Source organism: Stegodyphus dumicola, chromosome 2, assembly GCF_044657685.1.
Source record: "Stegodyphus dumicola isolate Sdum_Otavi_A_Nest chromosome 2, ASM4465768v1".
Taxonomy (NCBI): Eukaryota; Metazoa; Arthropoda; class Arachnida; order Araneae; family Eresidae; genus Stegodyphus; species Stegodyphus dumicola.
Genome location: NC_140769.1, coordinates 272,509,035 through 272,527,843, shown reverse-complemented (window position 1 = coordinate 272,527,843; position 18,809 = coordinate 272,509,035). Strand labels below are relative to the sequence as shown.

At 30.4% G+C, this 18,809-nt stretch overlaps 1 protein-coding gene across 2 annotated transcripts in view; it reads left to right on the top strand.

Annotated features, from left to right (window-relative positions):
• Cc2d2a (Coiled-coil and C2 domain containing 2A) overlaps positions 1-18,809 on the top strand; it is a 147,505-nt gene that overhangs the window by 52,998 nt on the left and 75,698 nt on the right. For both annotated transcript variants that reach the window (XM_085812156.1, XM_085812157.1), the window contains exons 18-20: positions 7,859-7,943; positions 12,311-12,464; positions 15,654-15,786. In XM_085812156.1, coding sequence (XP_085668282.1) covers positions 7,859-7,943; positions 12,311-12,464; positions 15,654-15,786 — 372 coding nt within the window. The remainder of the gene's footprint in view (positions 1-7,858; positions 7,944-12,310; positions 12,465-15,653; positions 15,787-18,809) is intronic.

Sequence of the window (18,809 nt, the reverse complement as noted above, 5' to 3'; positions counted from 1 at the left end):
GCTAATAAAAAATTTGTTAAAGTTTTGCAAAATATGAAATAAATAATAAAACAAATTCAAAATTCAAAATTTGGGCTTCCAGATGCCCACATTAGGGTGGAGACATACGTTATTCAGAATTTGATGGCTCTAGGTACCATCATTTTTTCACAGTGTGAGAAATATACATACATTTATGCAGATTCTTCATTATTTAATTTCTTTAAGTATAATACAGGGTAATAGTATTTGGTGGAAACAATTAAAAAAGTTATAAGGTATTTTTTCTGCCTTCTTAGCTAGCCTTCGTGGTGTAGTTGTCAGCGCGCTAGACGTGCATTTTTAGAGGTCCGTGGTTCGAGTCCCTGTTCGGGCGCCACTTTGGAGACATTAGGTTCTCTCAAAAGCAGAAGACATGAAAAATGAGCAACGCCCTTGCCGGGACTTGAACTAAAGACTTTTTGAATATGCGTCGAGCGTGCTGACCACTACACCATGAAGGCAGGCTAAGAAGGCAGGAGAAATACATTATAAAGTGATATGCCATTTATAGTGAACTGATGCAAAATGCCGGTTTGAGACTAATAGCCCTTCAGAGTTGATGCACCTTTGGGCTAATATTAATAACAATAATAATAACAACAACATTAATTAAAAAAAAGAGCGAGAATTTATCAGCTGAAGAATTTTAGCATATTATGTAATTGGTAAGGAAGGATATGTGGTTTGAACATAAGATGTGCTTAAGTGAGGCTATAATTATGATAATGTTTTGTGCAGTGTTGGAATATTCAAAGGAAATATTATAGTCCCTCTTTTAATTTGGTACTTTTTTGTTAATTGATTGTACACATCCTTTTTGTGTTCGTCAGATCTCATTTTATTAAGTGTTGTTATCCCCATAAATATATTAAGGAAGTGACTAGAAAGAAGACTAAGTGATTATATTTGTATTTGTGTAACAGAAATTAGAAAAAATATTACTCCGATAAATGATTAGTGGCAAGTATTAATCCAAAAGAAGCAAAATGTACTATTTGACAAAATGTTTTTAAAATTCAGTATATGGATGTTTTAGCAGTAAGACAAGATAAACAATAAGATCATCATACACACAAAAAAGTACTGCATTATCATCCATTTGTTTGATTGATAAGTTTATCATAAAAGCAAATTCTAAAGAAGATAGAATAAATGCTCGAAAATAGTTTAAATATACCATGCAATTAAGCACAACCATTCCTGTAACTCACTTGATTGTAGTTTGAAATTAAATTTTAAAAATTCACTGAGATTCCAAAGTAGCTAAAAAAATATCTTACAATAGAACAAAATCTGAAGTAGTTGCTAGAAATGTGCTTGGTTAAAAGGCGTTAGGAATAATTTTGAATGAGTTGAAAAATCATGATCTATCTCTGTATTTTTATCTTCAAATAAAAAAGACATGAAAATATCTCCAGTGAGAATTCAGTGTTATGGCATTCAGTACATTGAATTATATAATTGACTTTTTTGAATCCAGATAAAAATGCAGTTGGAATGTTCCAGTGTTTGAAAAATAACATGAATAATCTACAATTAGAATGAGAAGGATTTTTTGTTTTAGTGCAGATAATGCAAATTATAATTTTAGAATAATGTGTTCTTTAAATACCAACATCATTGCATTAAATGAAGGTGTTTTAAAGCTAATTGCAGTATTTACACTGTACATAATACAGTAAAATGTAGTATGAGAAACATAAATGTGAACATGGAAAGTATTGCTTTAAAAATCTTCAGTAATCTTTCAATGTCAGCAAAGAGACATGAAACACTGGAAGCACTTAATTTATTTTTAGAAACAGAATTCCACGAAATTCTTGAGCATGTGTCTATTAGGAGTTTTATTTGAAACCATGTATTAGAAGAATTTTAATTACTTGTAAAGCCTTAAATTCTTATGATCATGTAAAGTATTCTCCTGATTTCATATAAAGCTTTGAATTCTTATTTCTTAAATAGAGTAACTGATTGTTCTAACCAATTATTCGAATAGCTATACTGATAATAATTTTATAAAGTTAAACCAATAATACTGAAGTATAATTATTGTTCTTACAATATATAATGTCAACATTCAGCTTAGCTGTTGAAGAACTAGAGAACAACATTCCATTTAGTGCAGGCCCACCAGCAGCCGAGCGGTAAAGTCGCTGAACACTGGTAGTTCGGTCTGAGTTTCAAATCCCACAAAAGGGCTGGCTGCATGGGCGTTTTCGTGGTTTTCCCCATGTGTAACGTGTATACGAGCCAGTTTCCGTTAGAAAGTCCTCCATGAAGGCATCCCTCCCCTTAGGTAGATAGCCCTCGTGTGCTTTGCCATAATTAAATACACCAACACCATTTAGTGCAGATATTTTCATTATGTTGACCAACTTAAGAAATGAGCTTAATATTTTTTGCATTTTTTTTGGCTTCCAAGTTCAAATTTGACAAAATTAGATAATGCAGAATCTCAAAAGAACATTGATGATTTTCAGTTATTTCTTTCTTCAGCCAACAACTTATTTAGAAGAATACTTTGATGAAAATTCTACATTTGACAAATTATCATTGTAAGTCTATTAAATAATTCATTTTCATCAGATTTTGTTTTCAAAGAACAGATTTGAAACAGATTTTGTTTCAAATTTATCAACGTTTTTGAAGATTTAAAGCTAAAAGAAAAGCTGTATTTGAGTTTGTATGACCTTTTTCTTGATGAAATGTTAATTAAAAAAAATCCTCCACTTTTCATAGTTCTGAATATTATAGATGATCCAAAGCATTAATCCATAGTTAAAGGCCAATGATTTTAAAAAGTGCTGATTATAAATATATGAATATTTGAAAAAAAAATTCCTTTGTGTTTTCAATTCCTTAGTATCATGTCAATTAAATAGAGAAATGGATGAAATAGACGTTCAGTTTAACTTACAAATTATTTACATATTTTAATTCAAAAGAAAGTTGTTCAGAATTTGTTTCGAAAAAAAAGATTCACATTTTCTCAAATTTTAAAAAACCCGAAGTTTAGTTTTAAAAGTTTCAAATACAAAGTTTTTCTGTATTTTTGAATTGAAGTTTTTAAATTAATTCCTAATTATTATTCTAATAATACTCCTTTTGGGTTTAATAAGTTGATATATTATTACCTATATTACTAAAGTAAAACTTTTTTTGGTTGTCTTCAGAATTTTAAGAAATTGTTCATTTACATGAACATCAGCTCTAAAGTTTTATTCCATTAATTTACAATAATAACAAAAGAATTACTGTAAATATATTTTATATTGTTCTCTGTTGCAGGTAAATAGAATTAGTAATCCTAATTATACCTTAGATACTTTAGAAGATTGCCTTTTTCTTATTTCTGGGCTTCTTTAAAAGTTTTGTATGGTAATGAATTAAACTTGTAACATTAAATAAAGCATCTTTCCTGAGGAATTTGAAGCATATCTGAATATAAAACAGAGGAGCTTTTAAAGCCCTTAATTCAACAGATATTAAGATTTTGATCTTCTGAAAATTACTTAAAAATGATTATAAACTTTAACAGTAAATGTAAAAGTGCAAGATAGGTTCAAATTACATAATGCAAGAAAACTGCGTAGTTAGTAATTTAGGATTTCAAAGAATAGTTTTCTTTTTTCATGGTAAGTTATGAATTTAGCAATTTTAGTGTCTGTCTTATTAGTACCTGTTTTAAAGTATGAAACATTTAGCTGTGATCAAGGCTTAAATTCAGCTTATGCCTGTTTCTAATACTTTCAATGTTTGAGTGAAATTACAATTTCAGCCAAAGCACACCAGAGTTTCAAATAAGACAACTCTGTTGTAAACTGAATTCCAATATGTACAGAAAATAATACTACCAATACAACATTTAATTTAGCTGCGAGTAAAACTGATATTAGTATTAAATCTGGAATGAAACACTTCAATTTACCCGGGAAGAGCAAAATTAGTGAGCAGCTTCAGCAGCTGAGGAAGAAAGTTGCTCAAAATGCAATCCCATCATGAAGTGAAATTTTTATGGACTGTATTCATATGACAAAAATGTCTTGAAGTGGATTAGAAGGCAAAATAAAAATCATAGTTTAGCTGTGAAGAATACTAATCAAAATAATTACTTCTGTATTATCTTTCTCCTGAACTGTATAACGGGCAGTGGAGGGTAAACTGCAGGGTGAGGGTTCGAATTCCATGCAAGACTTCATTGCTTATGTGCCCTTCCACCTTCTTGTGAATGTAATATCAGAGTACTTGTCTGTTACCCAGTGTAACATTCAGGCCGTTCTCGATAATTGCATGAGAAGCAAATATCTAGTGATTTGAAGAAAAGTAAAAAGAAAACTTACCTTTTATCCTCTGTATTGTCTGATTATTAAGAATTTATTCACTTGTTTAATTATTCCATTTAATTTTTATCATTTTAATTTGCTATAAATTAATTTTTTTTCATTTAACTTTTATATTTTAATCCATTACCAGTTTACTTATTATTAGCTTAATTTATTGATATTTTATCCTTTTATATTTCATTTAACTAGTCATTTATTTATTAGTCCAAAGGAGCAATTTGTCCAGCAGGACTATTAATTTCGTTTTGGCATGTTGTGTGGATTCACTATAAGTGTTGTTTCACTTTTCAAATTGTTGCCAGCAAATATTATCTTAATGTATTATATTTAAAGAAATTAAATAATGAAGAATCTTCATAAATGTATGTATGTTTCTTGGATTGTGATAAACAACGGTACCTAGAGCCATCCAGTTTTGAATAACATAATCTTCCTGAAAATATGGGCATCTGGAAGCCCAAATTTGAAATTTGGAATTTGTTTTCGATCAACAATTTCATAGTTTGTAAAACTAAGGAATTTTTGATTAACAAACTCAAGGATTTCAAAGCGAGCCATGGCAACGTTGTACAGAAAAAACATTTTTATCTCCAGCGCGCGAGACTGTGTATCGGAAATTCTAAAGATAGGCTTATTTTAAAATTATTTTGTGATATTGCCCTCGAACTGAATTGTATGGGTTAAGTGCGGAAAACATGATATTTAATAAATAGAGGTAACACACAATATGTTAGAAAAATGCCCCTTTGGACGTAATTTAAAATCCGAAACCTTTCAGATTTTTTTTTTTTTATTTATTTATTTTTGTTCACCATCCCTGACCACCTTCTGCAGAGCTCTAGTGCTTCTAATTTTAGTATTAACCCTTGGTTATAATATTAGAACTCGATTCCCGGGCAGGGCAATTTCGTCTTAGCCTTTCATCTGTTGATTTCCATCACTCGGGTCAATAAAATGAGTACCAAGTTCGCTTGGGGACTAAACAGTGGGGGTCTTGCGACAAGCTGACCACTTGTTCAGGGCATATGCTTATGCACTCCAGGGCCCTCGGTCAAGAAAGCAGATTTCGAGCACAGCAGGCCTTGGCCCATTTGGGCTGTTACGCCACTGAGTTTAGTTTTTTTAATATTAGAACTCGATTAAAGCTTTTCACAAATGAGTACTCAAGAAGAAAACTTCAGTTAAATATGGAACATAAAATATATGTAAAACTTTGTAAAGATGCCATAATAAAAGCTTACCAAATTCTGAGAAATTTCTTTCTTCTCATTCAAGTCTTCCCAAAATTTTATTTCATATATTAAACAATAGTCCTGAGAATTATTTGTGTTGAATATTTTGTATGTTTCTATTGAGATTGAAAATAAGCTTCTACATGAATCTATATCATATGTAAATACTAACAATACTCATGATGTGACAAGTGAAACTTAAAAGATAGAATTGCTGATTTTGCCAATATCAGCATTAACTGTTTGAGCATTCGACTTTTATTATATACTAAGATGAATCAGGAATTAATTTACTGATTATGCTTGGAAATATGTTACAGTGAGATTTGCATAAACCAAACAGAATTGAATTATGACTCTATAATATGACTGAACAAATTGAAAAAAATTTCTTTTCAAATTTGGTGAATTAAATATTTTTAGTATGTGCAATTTGTTATTTTGATAAACATGTTGTTATTATGATATGTGCATTTCATATTTTAATGCATATGGTGTTAACATATGATGCTAACTTACATTGCTTAATATAACTTTTTAAAAATGTGGTGTGTCAAGCATTATGCCTCTTATGCAAATTCAAGAAATGTCCCCTAATTTTCTTATTCCAAGATTGTGCACTCAAGAGTTAAAGGGATACATACATAAATATTTAAAGGGAATCTTGTATGGAGACAGAGAGATATATATGAGAAAGAAAAAATACTGCAGATAAAAAATTATTTCAAATTGTTCAGACAAAAATGGAATACATACTGTGTGAATTTTAGGTGTTTAACTGTACAAAGATAAATTCTAGAGAAAATTAATATGAAATTAATGAAATATATTATGTCTAAACTTTATTTTCTGCTTACTAAACTGAAAATTAGTTCTTTCATTTATCGCTAAGCAATTTTTCTGTTAATTCAATAATAATACATACAGTGGAGTTTTGTGTCTTGCTAAAAAATCTTAATATGGAAATTTCATTTGCATTCTATATTAAAAAGAAAATTCAAACAAGAAATTTTCTGAAAAAAAATTAGCAAAAGCTAATAAATTTATTGCAAGTAACAGAATGTGTGTTCTGCAAATTTATGATTTTGTCTGCAGTTAACATTTTAAAAATGCTTTTTAAAATAAATCATGCATGATTTAGATATGAAATTATATTTATACTTATTAGTGTATATATGTATGTCATATTAAAAGCACAAGGAAAGACGGAATACTGTGGAATACCATATTGAAGAAGAATTTTGATTGCGTAGTATTTAAAGAACTTGGCAGTCGAGGCAGTTTTAATTCCATTTTTATTTCCAATTGATATTTGTGGCCACAATCACTTGGCACTCTAGTCGTGCCTTTCCACAGAAGATTTACATTTTTGATATTGTTGGGATAGAAAGCAAGCCAGCGAAATTACATCTTAGCACAGTAGAGAGCAAAAGCTGAAGTGCTTAGTTATGAAAGATGGAAGCATGCAAAGAGAAAAGTTTTGGTTTACAATTATTACGTCATCAGAGTTGCGCGGGCCATAGAGTGATCTAGAAATGATGCAATGCAGAGAAGTTTGTAGGGTTTATATTTATTTTAACTAACATTTATTTTAAGTTTAAACTATCTTTCCTGTCAAGCCTTACTTTCCCCTGGAACTGCCAATGCCAGAATATGTAAATTTTAGTAGAACGCGCAAGGATTCAAATTATCAGCGGAAGTATTATGATTTAAATAGAAGGAAACGAGTTCGGAGGGTGATATTCTTACTTCACGAGCGCGGAGGTAATTTGCGAGAAATTGAAGAACCCAGCGTTTCGGCCTATGTGCTTGGCGGGAAGTAAATCGTTCAAGTGAGCTTCAAGTCTGCTGAATTAGCAGCGGTATTGTAAAACGCGGTGAGTTAGTTATTTTAGAGAGCCTCGTAGTTAGAGTCTTGTCTTTAAGTTCTTTTCAGATTATTATTTTTATTTGACTGCCAAGTTGGCACAGTCTGTGAGTGTCAAGAGCACGCAATTGTAATTTATTACGTTGAATAAAAAGGGACTTAAACCCTTTACAAGACTCTGTGTTTTATCCAGTTATCACAGTCACCCCTTGGTTGTGTGCAAGTTGGAGGCGCGCAACGTTACAAGTTATTACGATTTTAGAATAAAGAGGAAGAATTAATGTTTATAGTTATATTATAATTCTGATCCATATAATTTTATATATTATAATTCTGATTCATATAATTTTATCTTACATGTATATATATAATTTGTCTTAATTTTTCATTTTTAGGAACCTAAATCAGGATTTTAAAGCAATTTGGGGACAAATTTTTAAGATTCAAATTGTACAGTATCCCCTAAATCTCAGAATTGAGGTAAATGTTTACTTTTTAAAGATGTTTTTGTATATGAATATTTGTTATTAAAATAGTTGTTATCTTAAGATGTTGTATATTAACATATTGCAAACTCATTATGTCGTGATCTGAAACATAATGATGACTTAACATTATTGTTCCGGATCATTTTTTTTTTTGGTAAATAAAGTGAATTTTAAGGATTTAAAGAAGAATTCAACATTACAATTGTACCTAATCATTCATATTTAATATTAAACTTCAATAAAATCTAAAAAGAAATCAATTAAAAATCTGTACCGTAGACTCCCAGTCAACCAAGATAATACTGAGTACAATGTGTATGGTTAAAACAAAGTCATAGGTAATCATCAGAAGGCAATTAAAAAGCACAGGAAAGCAGAGTAACTGATATTATTATTAATAGAAAACTTTGATTAAGAATTGACCTAAATTTTCAAGCAGCTCAATTGAGAATAATATTTGGCTGTAAAAATTAATTCATTATTCAAAGCAAAAAGATCATGCTATTTATAATGGAAGAAAAAATATCATTAGAAATGAAAGAACTAAGTTATAACTAGATTTAAAGAACGGTGCTGTTGTCTTGCCCTTTTAAGTATTTGAGAAAGATTTAATGATAAGAAACTGAAGTCACTAATTTTGAAATACCAGATTAATTAATGGCAGTACAATTGATTTATTTTTACAGCTGAGCAGTCAAGTTTAGTGAAGGATTAAACAATGTTTATGTATTCTGGAGTATGAACAGCTATGAATAAAAACAACTCTCAAATACTATAACATCATCTGTTATTACTGCTATTTTTCCATGCATTCTCTTTTTCTTTTTTATATTTTTATAATCAATTTTATCTATGCTGAGGGGTTTTTTTTAATGGTAATTTTTTCATCATTCCACGATAAACAATTATATATTTTATAGATAGAACTGAATTAATCCACAATTTGTTGAACCTGCCCCTGGTTAATTAGGAGTGTGCTGTATTTTAAAGTAACTGAATAATACTTTTTTTTTTAGTGTGCCTTTTTTTAAGCGTGAAATTTTAAGTTTTAAATATTAAGATTGCTGTTTAGTCTAGAATTTACACTGTAATCATTATATATATCGGCATCTCTAAAAATTCAGTTTAATATTAAAAAATTAAAGTAAAATATTGTATGATGAATAAGGTTGTTCAGATCTGAGACAAATCAAAATATTGTTGCTACAACTTTGTTGAAATTGATTAACATTTGGTTTATTATAATTCTGAATAACTACTAAATATCATCTGAAAATAAAGGTAAATTTTTGAAGTAAATTTCCAGATGTTATCATTCTTTTAAATGAACTTTATAAGTTGAGTTAATTACATAAAAAAATGTAGTTACCGTTTGCCTGAAAATGGATACTCTGATTAAGGGCTTTGAATTATGTATATTTGCATCATACAGCAAGAGAATAGTTCGAATGTCATTGTTATCATCCCATTTTACCTTTGACGTAAAATCATTGATGAAACTATATTTAGACTTTAGGCCATTGTTGAGCTCTTGAATTGGAACTTTAATAAAGAGATGTATGTGTACAGGATGTTTATAAACTGTTTCAACAAAATAAGAGAAATGATAGTATTTAATCTATAGCAATGAAACCTAAAGCCAAATTATACTCAGAGTATCAGAAAAGCATAATGTTAAATGCCCAAATTGAACTCTCAACAGCGTGTATGTATGGGGGAGATTATTATTTGCATATTCCTGAAATGTGTAACCCCCCATTTCTTGAAGTTGTTTCAGACAATGATATCATGGTGGTAATCTGAAGCATTGAGGATGTGACACTTTTAAACAATATTTGTTTCAATTAGCTTTCTATTGAACTTTGATGAACCAATCAGCTCCAACTTCTGGAGCTGCTTCTTTTCACTTAAAATTTGCATGGGCAAATGTTTGATGGTAATATTCTGGAGATGTCCTACATAGATCCACCCTAATCATTTGCAAAGATTTGGTGCCTCTGCATCAGAATGGTACGTGGGCCCCAGGAAGGCGTTGCTACTCTGAACAGCTAGTGTAAGAGGCCTGTACCTATTTACTCAGGGTAAATAACAGGTGGCCCCTGCACTTCTCCAGTGTCATGTGCTTTTTGTTGTTATTCAGTTTCTAAAATTTCCTGAAAAAATTTATATTTGATTGAAAGTGATATATTTAATGTCATATTCTTTTTACTTAATTTGTGTTTACATTTTGAGGATATGTGATGCTGCTTTCTAAAATTATATGTATTTTTTTTTTTTTTTTTTTTTTGTAAAATGTGTTGTATTCATGCTTTTTCATTTCATCTTTGTGAGCTGAAATAAGTTGTGCAGGTGCATACACAGTTAGAGAGCACAAGAATAAATTGAAATCTACTGAGAGGTTGTTTTTATATCAGATGCAGTAGTGAAATCTACAAGGTGCACCCATAAAGTAGTCAGACAAATTGAAAGACCAAATAATAAAAAAGTGAAAGAATAAATGCATGTTTAGGAAGAGTGGCAACGTAACTTTTCTTAAAGCCAGTTTAAACTGCTTATTTTTTTTTGTTTGCATATCAAAATGCCAGAGTCATTTTCATTTACTGAGAACACATTGTACAAGAAATTTGCTTAAAAATGGAACAATGTTACAACATTAAATTTTCTTATAGATAGGTAAATCTGCTACCAAAATGTTAGATATAATTCAATCAGTATATGATGATGTGTAATAGTCAAGAACACGGTATAGAGTCATTAGGTGAATTGGAAGCAGAAAAGATGAAAAATATGTAACCTCCTTCGCTGGGAATTGAACCACAGACCTCTGGAATACTGGCCCAGCGTGCTACCATTACACCACGAAGGCACGCTAGGGAAGGGGGAGAAATACCTTATATACTCCCCTTTTTAAAGGGTGACTAGGGTTTTAGGGGACCTAGTCACCAAATCCTGGGTGTGGAGAATCATCATCCACAACCTTTTTAGTTCGGGTGCCATTTGTAGAGTCATTAGGTTAATTGGAAGCAGAAAAGATGAAAAATATGCAACCGCCTTCGCCAGGAGTCGAACCACAGATCTCCGGAATACCGGCCCAGCGTGCTACCATTACACCACGAAGGCACACTAGGGAAGTGGGAATAATAGCTTATAACGGGTGTATGAGTTGTTGAAAAGCATTGAAGATGAACCAAAGGTCAGGTGCCCTTCAGCCTCAAAGAATAAGGAAAATATGGAGAAAATTCTTTCTTTGATAAAATCTGATAGACTCAGCAACTTGCTTGAGATAAGCAAAGAAAGGTGTAGATTAATTTAAATTGAAAATTTGAAAATGAGAAAAGTTTGTGCTTGATTTGTGTCACAGATTTTTACAGAAAATCTTGCTGTGAAGATTTACTGACTATTACAAGACAGGACAATTTCTTAAAGTGTGTAAAAATGGAAGTATATTTTTTAAAGCAGGAGATGAGACCTGATATCTACAATATGAACCCCGCCCTCCAAAAAAATAAGATGATGTGGACTGTCCTTTCTTGTCAAAAAAAGCATGGATGTCGAAATCAAAGGGGATACTGATTGCATTTTTTTAATACAAGAGGATGTATTCACATGAATTTTTCTTTTAAAAATAAATAATTTAATTAGTATTTTTACAAAGAGGTGCTTTTTCAGTTAAGAAACAGCATAAGGCAAATTACAAAGGATTTGTTGATTCTTGGCAATGCTTTCTTTCACACAATAATACTAGGGCCCATAGAGCATTGTCTGTATAATGATGTTTTGCTAAGCATTCAACTGCAGTGATAAATCACCCACCATATTCTCACAACTTATCGCCAGCTGTTTTTTACTTTTTCTGAAGCTTAAAAGGGCCATTAAAGGACAGAGATTTGAAAACATCTCTGATATCAGAACATATGTTATGCATATTTTGTGAGTGGTTATTTCCAACACACATGAACAATATTTTAATGACCTGAAGAAACACAGGAAAATTTGAATAGATTCCTCTGGCTATCCAAACTAAATATATTTTGAAGCAGATAAATTTATTTGAAGGTTAGTAACATTTTCTTATTTATAAGAAATTGTTCGGTTACTTTATGGTTGCACCTTATATTTGGTTAACATAACAATCCTTCTATAAGTTATTTTTATGATTTTTGTATCAAATTATTATTTCCTTAGATTCAATCTGAATTTAAATTGGTATTTAAGTAAAAATCATATTTTACTTAAAAAGGGGCATTTTCAAGTAAAATAATATATTGTTTTTTAATTTTATTTCTGAAAGCTAAGCTATTATTTCACAAAGAACTACAAATGTTTCTCTGCTTTCATTGTCATTTGTTGTACTTTTAGATTTTTGAGAGTGGGACTTTTTCTGGTAGCCACTTAGCAGAGTTATATATTCCTATTCCAGCTGCTTCTCAAACAGCTTTGAATGCAAAGCTTATTGATCATCAGTTTAGTTCAGATAAAGCAGTTCCACCAAAGTATAATGCAGTTGGAAGTGGTAAGAATTTAATTTGTATTTTACAAAATGGAATTATTAGATTGTGCTTTGTAATTAGTAGGGTTCCCACCCCTAGTATTGCATCTGAAGTTGTGAACAAATATGCTTTAATTTCGGGTCTTAATTATGTGATTATTTGTAGATTACGTATTCTTATGTTAAACTTATTACTTTTACTAGTTCTCTGATATGCTAAGACTTATTTAAATATGTAGCATATATGTACACCAGTTATAAAACTAAAAATCAGCTGAACAAATTCTTTTTTGTACAAAATGATATATAAAGTCAATTCTGTCAGAAATTAAAAATCTGTAGTGTAATAACATGTGTATATATTTGTTGCAAAAACTTTCATACGAAATTATTTTTTTAGAAATCTTATTAATCTAATATGTATTTGCATATAACTTGCTATACATTACTTGAATGAGAAATCAGTGATATACAAAAAGCAATAAAATATGAAATGTTGTGATCTATGCACTGTAAAGTTGAATGCTCATATATTTACTGCCCGCTCTACTCATGATCTACTCCAGGCTTTCTTAAACTTTTTTCAGTCATGACCCCTTTTTATCATTGAGCTTATTTTGTGACCTCAAGACCCCATAATACTATTTACTAAAATTTTGTGGGACACCATAAGCATTGCACAAATCTGACACATGCGTGTGTGAAACTGTCAGCTTTTTCACTTGTACTGTAATATATTATTGCAATTTTAGGTCATAAACTTTAATTTCTAATTTTAACACATATAACAATGTGAACATCTTAAATAAGTAACAGACGAAATGAGAGCGTCAGGTGCAAGCAAGTAAAATGAACGTTTATTATAAAAAGAATCCATCAAAACGTTTTCGCTTTTTCCTTGTCTGTATTGTCTTATCTTTATCTATTTTCAAATAGATTGTGTAAAACTATTTGGTAATTGTAAAATTATTATAATAACTTTAAGAAATATCCAGAACTGTTAAAACTTTTGGCAACCCACTGCTGCCGGTCCCGAGGCCTCTATGGGGGTCACGACCCACAGTTTAAGAAATTTTGATCTACTCTAATAACAATATTAAAGTAGATCATAAAATTTTCTTTATGGGAGTAAATAATTATAAGTATTTAAGGAAAGAAAGCTAGGAGTTTAGTGGCAAGAAAGGAGAAAGAGTACATGACATTCAGATTCTATTTCCTGGGTTGTGCTTCGTCAAAACTAACTTAGGCAGATAATCCTCATGTGCTTTGCCTAAATTAAATAATTTAATTAAGTCATTATTTACTGTTTAATTAGAAAACTTTATTTTATGTTCTCTTTTTGATGCAGCTATCATTTCAACTAGATAAGGGGTCTTCAACCTTTCACGCCCGAGGGCCACATCAATAAATTCACAAAGATTCACGAGCCACATGCCTTTCAAAAAAATAATATAGAAATATATATATAAAAAAGGGAGGTTTCTTTTGCAAGACTACAATTGATTCTAAGCAAAGAGATAGTGTTACAGATTTGTATATGTATACATTGGTTCCAAAAAGTCAATCCAAAAGTCGGAAATCGAATTAAGATGTTTTGTAACTTTTTTTTAACTATGAAAAAAAAAAAAGTATAAATATGAATGTACAGAACAATATTACAAAATGCATAAAAAAAAAAAAAAAAAAACTTGCGTTATTGGCGTGAGATGGTAGTTACTTTGGTTTCAATGTGAGATTTAACATTGTTTTTGCTTGATTTTACTGCAGAGTCACAGTGTAACTCTATAAATTATAATAATAAAAATCTAAAATATATAACACATATTACATAAGATAAAGTGAAATTTTTGAAAAATTCTTTATTTTCAGAAAATTTTATCCCAAATAATAACAGGCATGTCAATAAAATGTTTTAAATATCAAGAATAAGAGGGAAAAAAGTTATTTTTTACGACAAAAAGCTGATAAGGCAATTTTTCTTGAAATCAAAATTTCTTTAAAATGTTTCAATTTTTCTTCAAATTCAAATGTGGGGGGCCACTAAAATACCTCCAGTGGGCCACGGGTTGAAGACTCCTAAACTAGATCATACTATCATTCTATTTATTTTTTATGCATCTATACTATTTTCTAGTTAAATATTTAATTCAGTTGATGTTTATTATTTTATTTATCAACACAAATTTTTAACTTTTTTCTTCATAGCATTTGTTTAGTTAATGTATAAATATTTTATGAAATGAATATATATTATTGCTTTCTCAAGATTTATGAATGAGCTACTGAATGAACATCTTAGAAAGTAGGAAAATCTAACTATTGTGGAAACGTATTCCCTGGACACATACATCAAAGACATCATATCATCATACGTGTATATCATAACAGCATACATCAAAGATATCTTTATTATTGTCAAAGGTATCACTACAGAATTTTTCAGAAACAGGGATAAATTTCATATCATTCATCAAAAATACTGTCCCAAATCACTCGTTTTGAATGAGTGAAATTTAAAAGTGATTTTAAAATCAGTACACTACTTGTGCTGAACCACTAATTCTGTGCAAGGAAGATTTGCATGCTTTTATTGAATCTATTGGGTATCCTCTAATCATTATAAACCCTTATGAAAGGTAATAGCAGTGGAGAAAATCCAGAAATCTGCAATTCCTGGCTGATAGAGGCAGTATTAAGTAGATGTTAAACATTAAGCACTTTGTGGAAGTCTATCATTTAGTGATATTTTCCAAAGATGTCATTAAGTGTTTTCTCCCAAGGCAGTTACAAATTATTGTGCCTCTAATCTTGGTATAGGTAACTACTTATTTAAAATTGGTACATGAACTACAGCATGGCTCAATGATTATATACATATATATATATATGTAAGCATATAAAGCATTAACATTTAAAATATTTATATTATGTTACTGTGATGTAAAGCAATATTTACTTATGATTAAAGGAGTCTCAGTCGTTCAAACACAGTTTAGAAGCACCTCAGATGTGTGTGTGCAAGTATAATTAAATTAAGTGTGCTTACCTATGATTGTATTCCAATTAAATTTTTTAAGAAGTTTTTATTCTCAGTAAAATTATGACTTAACTAATTTAAAGAATCAATTATTTTTATGAATTTATCATGAATTTAATTGTTACTTAAGCATTCAAGAACATGTTAAACTTAGTAAGTATTAATACTTTTTAAAGGTGTTTCATACAAATATGAAAATGGAAATGAAATGGTTTTATTAACCAATGGCATTTTGAAGTGTTCTCTAGTCTGGGGAGTTTCTGAAGATGGAACAGTCTTAGTACCTCCAAAAATTGAACTGTTGCCAAGGTGAGAGATTCTCGTATTTAAAGTAATATAAGTTTTTTTATTAGCAGTAAATGATTCCATGACAAACTTTGCAGAATTCATCTGTTAAGGAAATGGTTTTTTTAAATTCCAAAATAATTATAGAATTATACAGATTAAAGTTTACGTATGGATCTTCAATTTCTGCCTGCAATAAATATTTTGAGAGGGGGGATGCTTTTTAAAAAATGCGATAAAAATAGCAGATGGAAAGAATAAGGCATATTTCTTTTTTGTGTTTCTAGAGTATTAAGGTTTTCATGTTATTGGGAGGTTATTATGTGACACTAATATTTTTTAATTAATAAATTAGTATTTGTGTCATACATATGAAGTATCTGGCATTTTTAATTCAAAGAATGTGCATTCTGATCTATTTCAACTGAAAAAGAAAAAAGGAATCAGATAGGGGGTGAGAAGAAATGCTGTTCAATAATTCTCTTTCAAATTGCATTTGAATTTTAGTTTATGTATTACCTCTTTTTTATGTTGCATGAATTTGCCTATCGGATTGCTTCTATTTAAAAAGGTGCTGTAGTTTTAATACTGTTGCAATTTGGGGGGAAAAAAAAAGTGCAGATAAATGTTTTATATTTTTAGACACTTTTTGCTTAGTTGTAATTGTGATACTTCTGATATAATTTTTCTGTGTAAAAGCTGCATATTTTAATGAAACAGTTTAAAACAGTGCATTTTACATTTATTTTATTTTGGTATAAGATACAGTTGGATTCTTTTTATCTAATATCAAGGAAATATCTTTTGGATAACTCCCTTTTTTACTTCCTTGTACAAAGTAAAGGAAGTAACTCACGAAAAACTCCGGGTATCATATTTCAACAAAAATATTCATTTTGACAGCTATCGAATGCAATTTAACAGTGTTTTTGTATGACATCTGCATGTAAGAATAGAATAAAGGACTCTTTTCCCCCAAACGAATTATAAAACTGATTAAAAGTGGATTCAGAAGAGATTTTTTATGGTGTCATTACCTGTATGTACCTACATATGTATGTATCTCGCATAATTCAAAAATGAGTAGCCTCAGAATGTTGAAATTTTGTATATAGGACTGCTATAATATGTAGTTGTGCATCTTCCTTTTTGGTTGCAATCGGCTGCATTACTTTTACAAATTAAAAGGGGTGATAGTACTCATCCAGATGAGCAATAACTAGAGCATAGGGTCACATTCCTGTTTGAGAGGCAGAAAAAAAGAATATTAGAATTCCAATCTGAACTTACAACAGCGTTGGGAGAGCGAATGAATGAGACCAATTGTTGCCTAATCAATTTAGTGACAAACACACAGAGAGTGCACAAAACGGATAAAACTGGAAACTTGGCGTTCGAGTGTTAATTCGAGCTCAGACTTTGATGGCTAACACTCAAATGCAAATATTTAGTTGGCAAGGTATCAACCTCACAAATAATTGCAACAAGTTAATTATCTAAATTATTAGGGGGGAAAACTGCCTTTATCAAGTATAAGTAGCAATTGTTTTTCTCTTAGCCATCTTCTATCCCATCTTCCTGGACTTACTCTGCTGCGCCCATTCTACTTGAAACGCCCATCTATGGAATACAAAGTTCTGATGGCCGGAATGCAGCATGAGCTTTTCATGCTAATCTCTGCATGCAACGGATGTTGGAGTTAGTTGATAGTATTCAGCCTTTGATTACATAATTAACTTGTAATCGTGTGCGAGGTTGAGACCTTGCCAACAAAAGATGTGCATTTGAGCGTTGGCCATCAAAGTCTGAGCTCAAGTTAACACTCAAAAGCCAAGTTTTTGGTTTTATCCATTTTGTGCACTCTCTATGAGTTCGTCACTAAAATGATTGTGCAATATATGGTCTCGTTCATTCGCTTTCCCAAAACTGTTCAGATTGGAATTCTAATATTATTCTTTTCTGCCTCTCAGAGTAGAATGCGACCCTATGTTCTATGGTAATTATTGCTCATCCGGATGAGTACTATCACCTTTCTTAATTTGTAAAAGTAATTTAGAATCACCCTGTATACCCACTCTGTTACTCGGCTCCACGAGCTCAGTTTTTTTCTTATATGTTTGTAAATTGTGAATTTTTTGCTTTGAAAATGAGTGAAATATGTTTTTCTTATCTTCTGGTTAAGGTTTTTATGCCTTTAGTTAATCTGCTTGCAATAGTTGTAGAATTATCAACAGTTTACAAATTGTTTAAGTGCGGCTAAGCCTAATTTTTGTTTACCATAGCAGTTATATTTGTTTACATTTGAAACTTAGCAGAATAGTGAATTCACTTTTTGCACCTTCAGTGACTTTTTGCTGAGTGGGGCGAAAAGTAAACTTTCATTTTTGTGCACTGAAAAATCTGCCTTGTTGCCCCCTGACTGAATTGCTTGTTTTTGCATAGAAACTCTAATTTTGATTGTAAAAATTGTTTTTTTAATTGAATTTACTGTATTTAGTGTTTAATTTTTTTCTATATTTTTCAATTTTTAATGAAGATATTTTGTGGTTTTATGTATATTTACCTTATTGTGAACTGAGAACAGAATTAATTAAATGAGAAATATAACTCTAATGAAATGTGAGGAAATAAGTTTTAAGTGAAATACAGGAAAAAATGTGTATAATTTAATATTATTTATGAAGTCATATCCTGTACACATAAGAGTTTTTTAATAAATGGAACTGTTTTTCACAATTAAAAATAGAAAATATCTATTACAAGTATCTATTACAAGTATATTACCAAGCAAAAGCATATTTTTTTTTCATTATGTTACTTATTTTTTACATAAAAATATAACAAACTTTTAAGAAATGAAGCTTACGCAGCGCCTATCAAGGAACACTCCAAGTAACAACGTTTTTAGCTTGACTCGTTGTTGCCACACGGCAAATCTTAATAACTATTCAAAACATTACATCATGTTGCCACTTAGAAAGTCTTAATAATTATATAGAAACATTAAATTATGCTCCACTACATTACTCCCCCTCCAGTAACTGTGT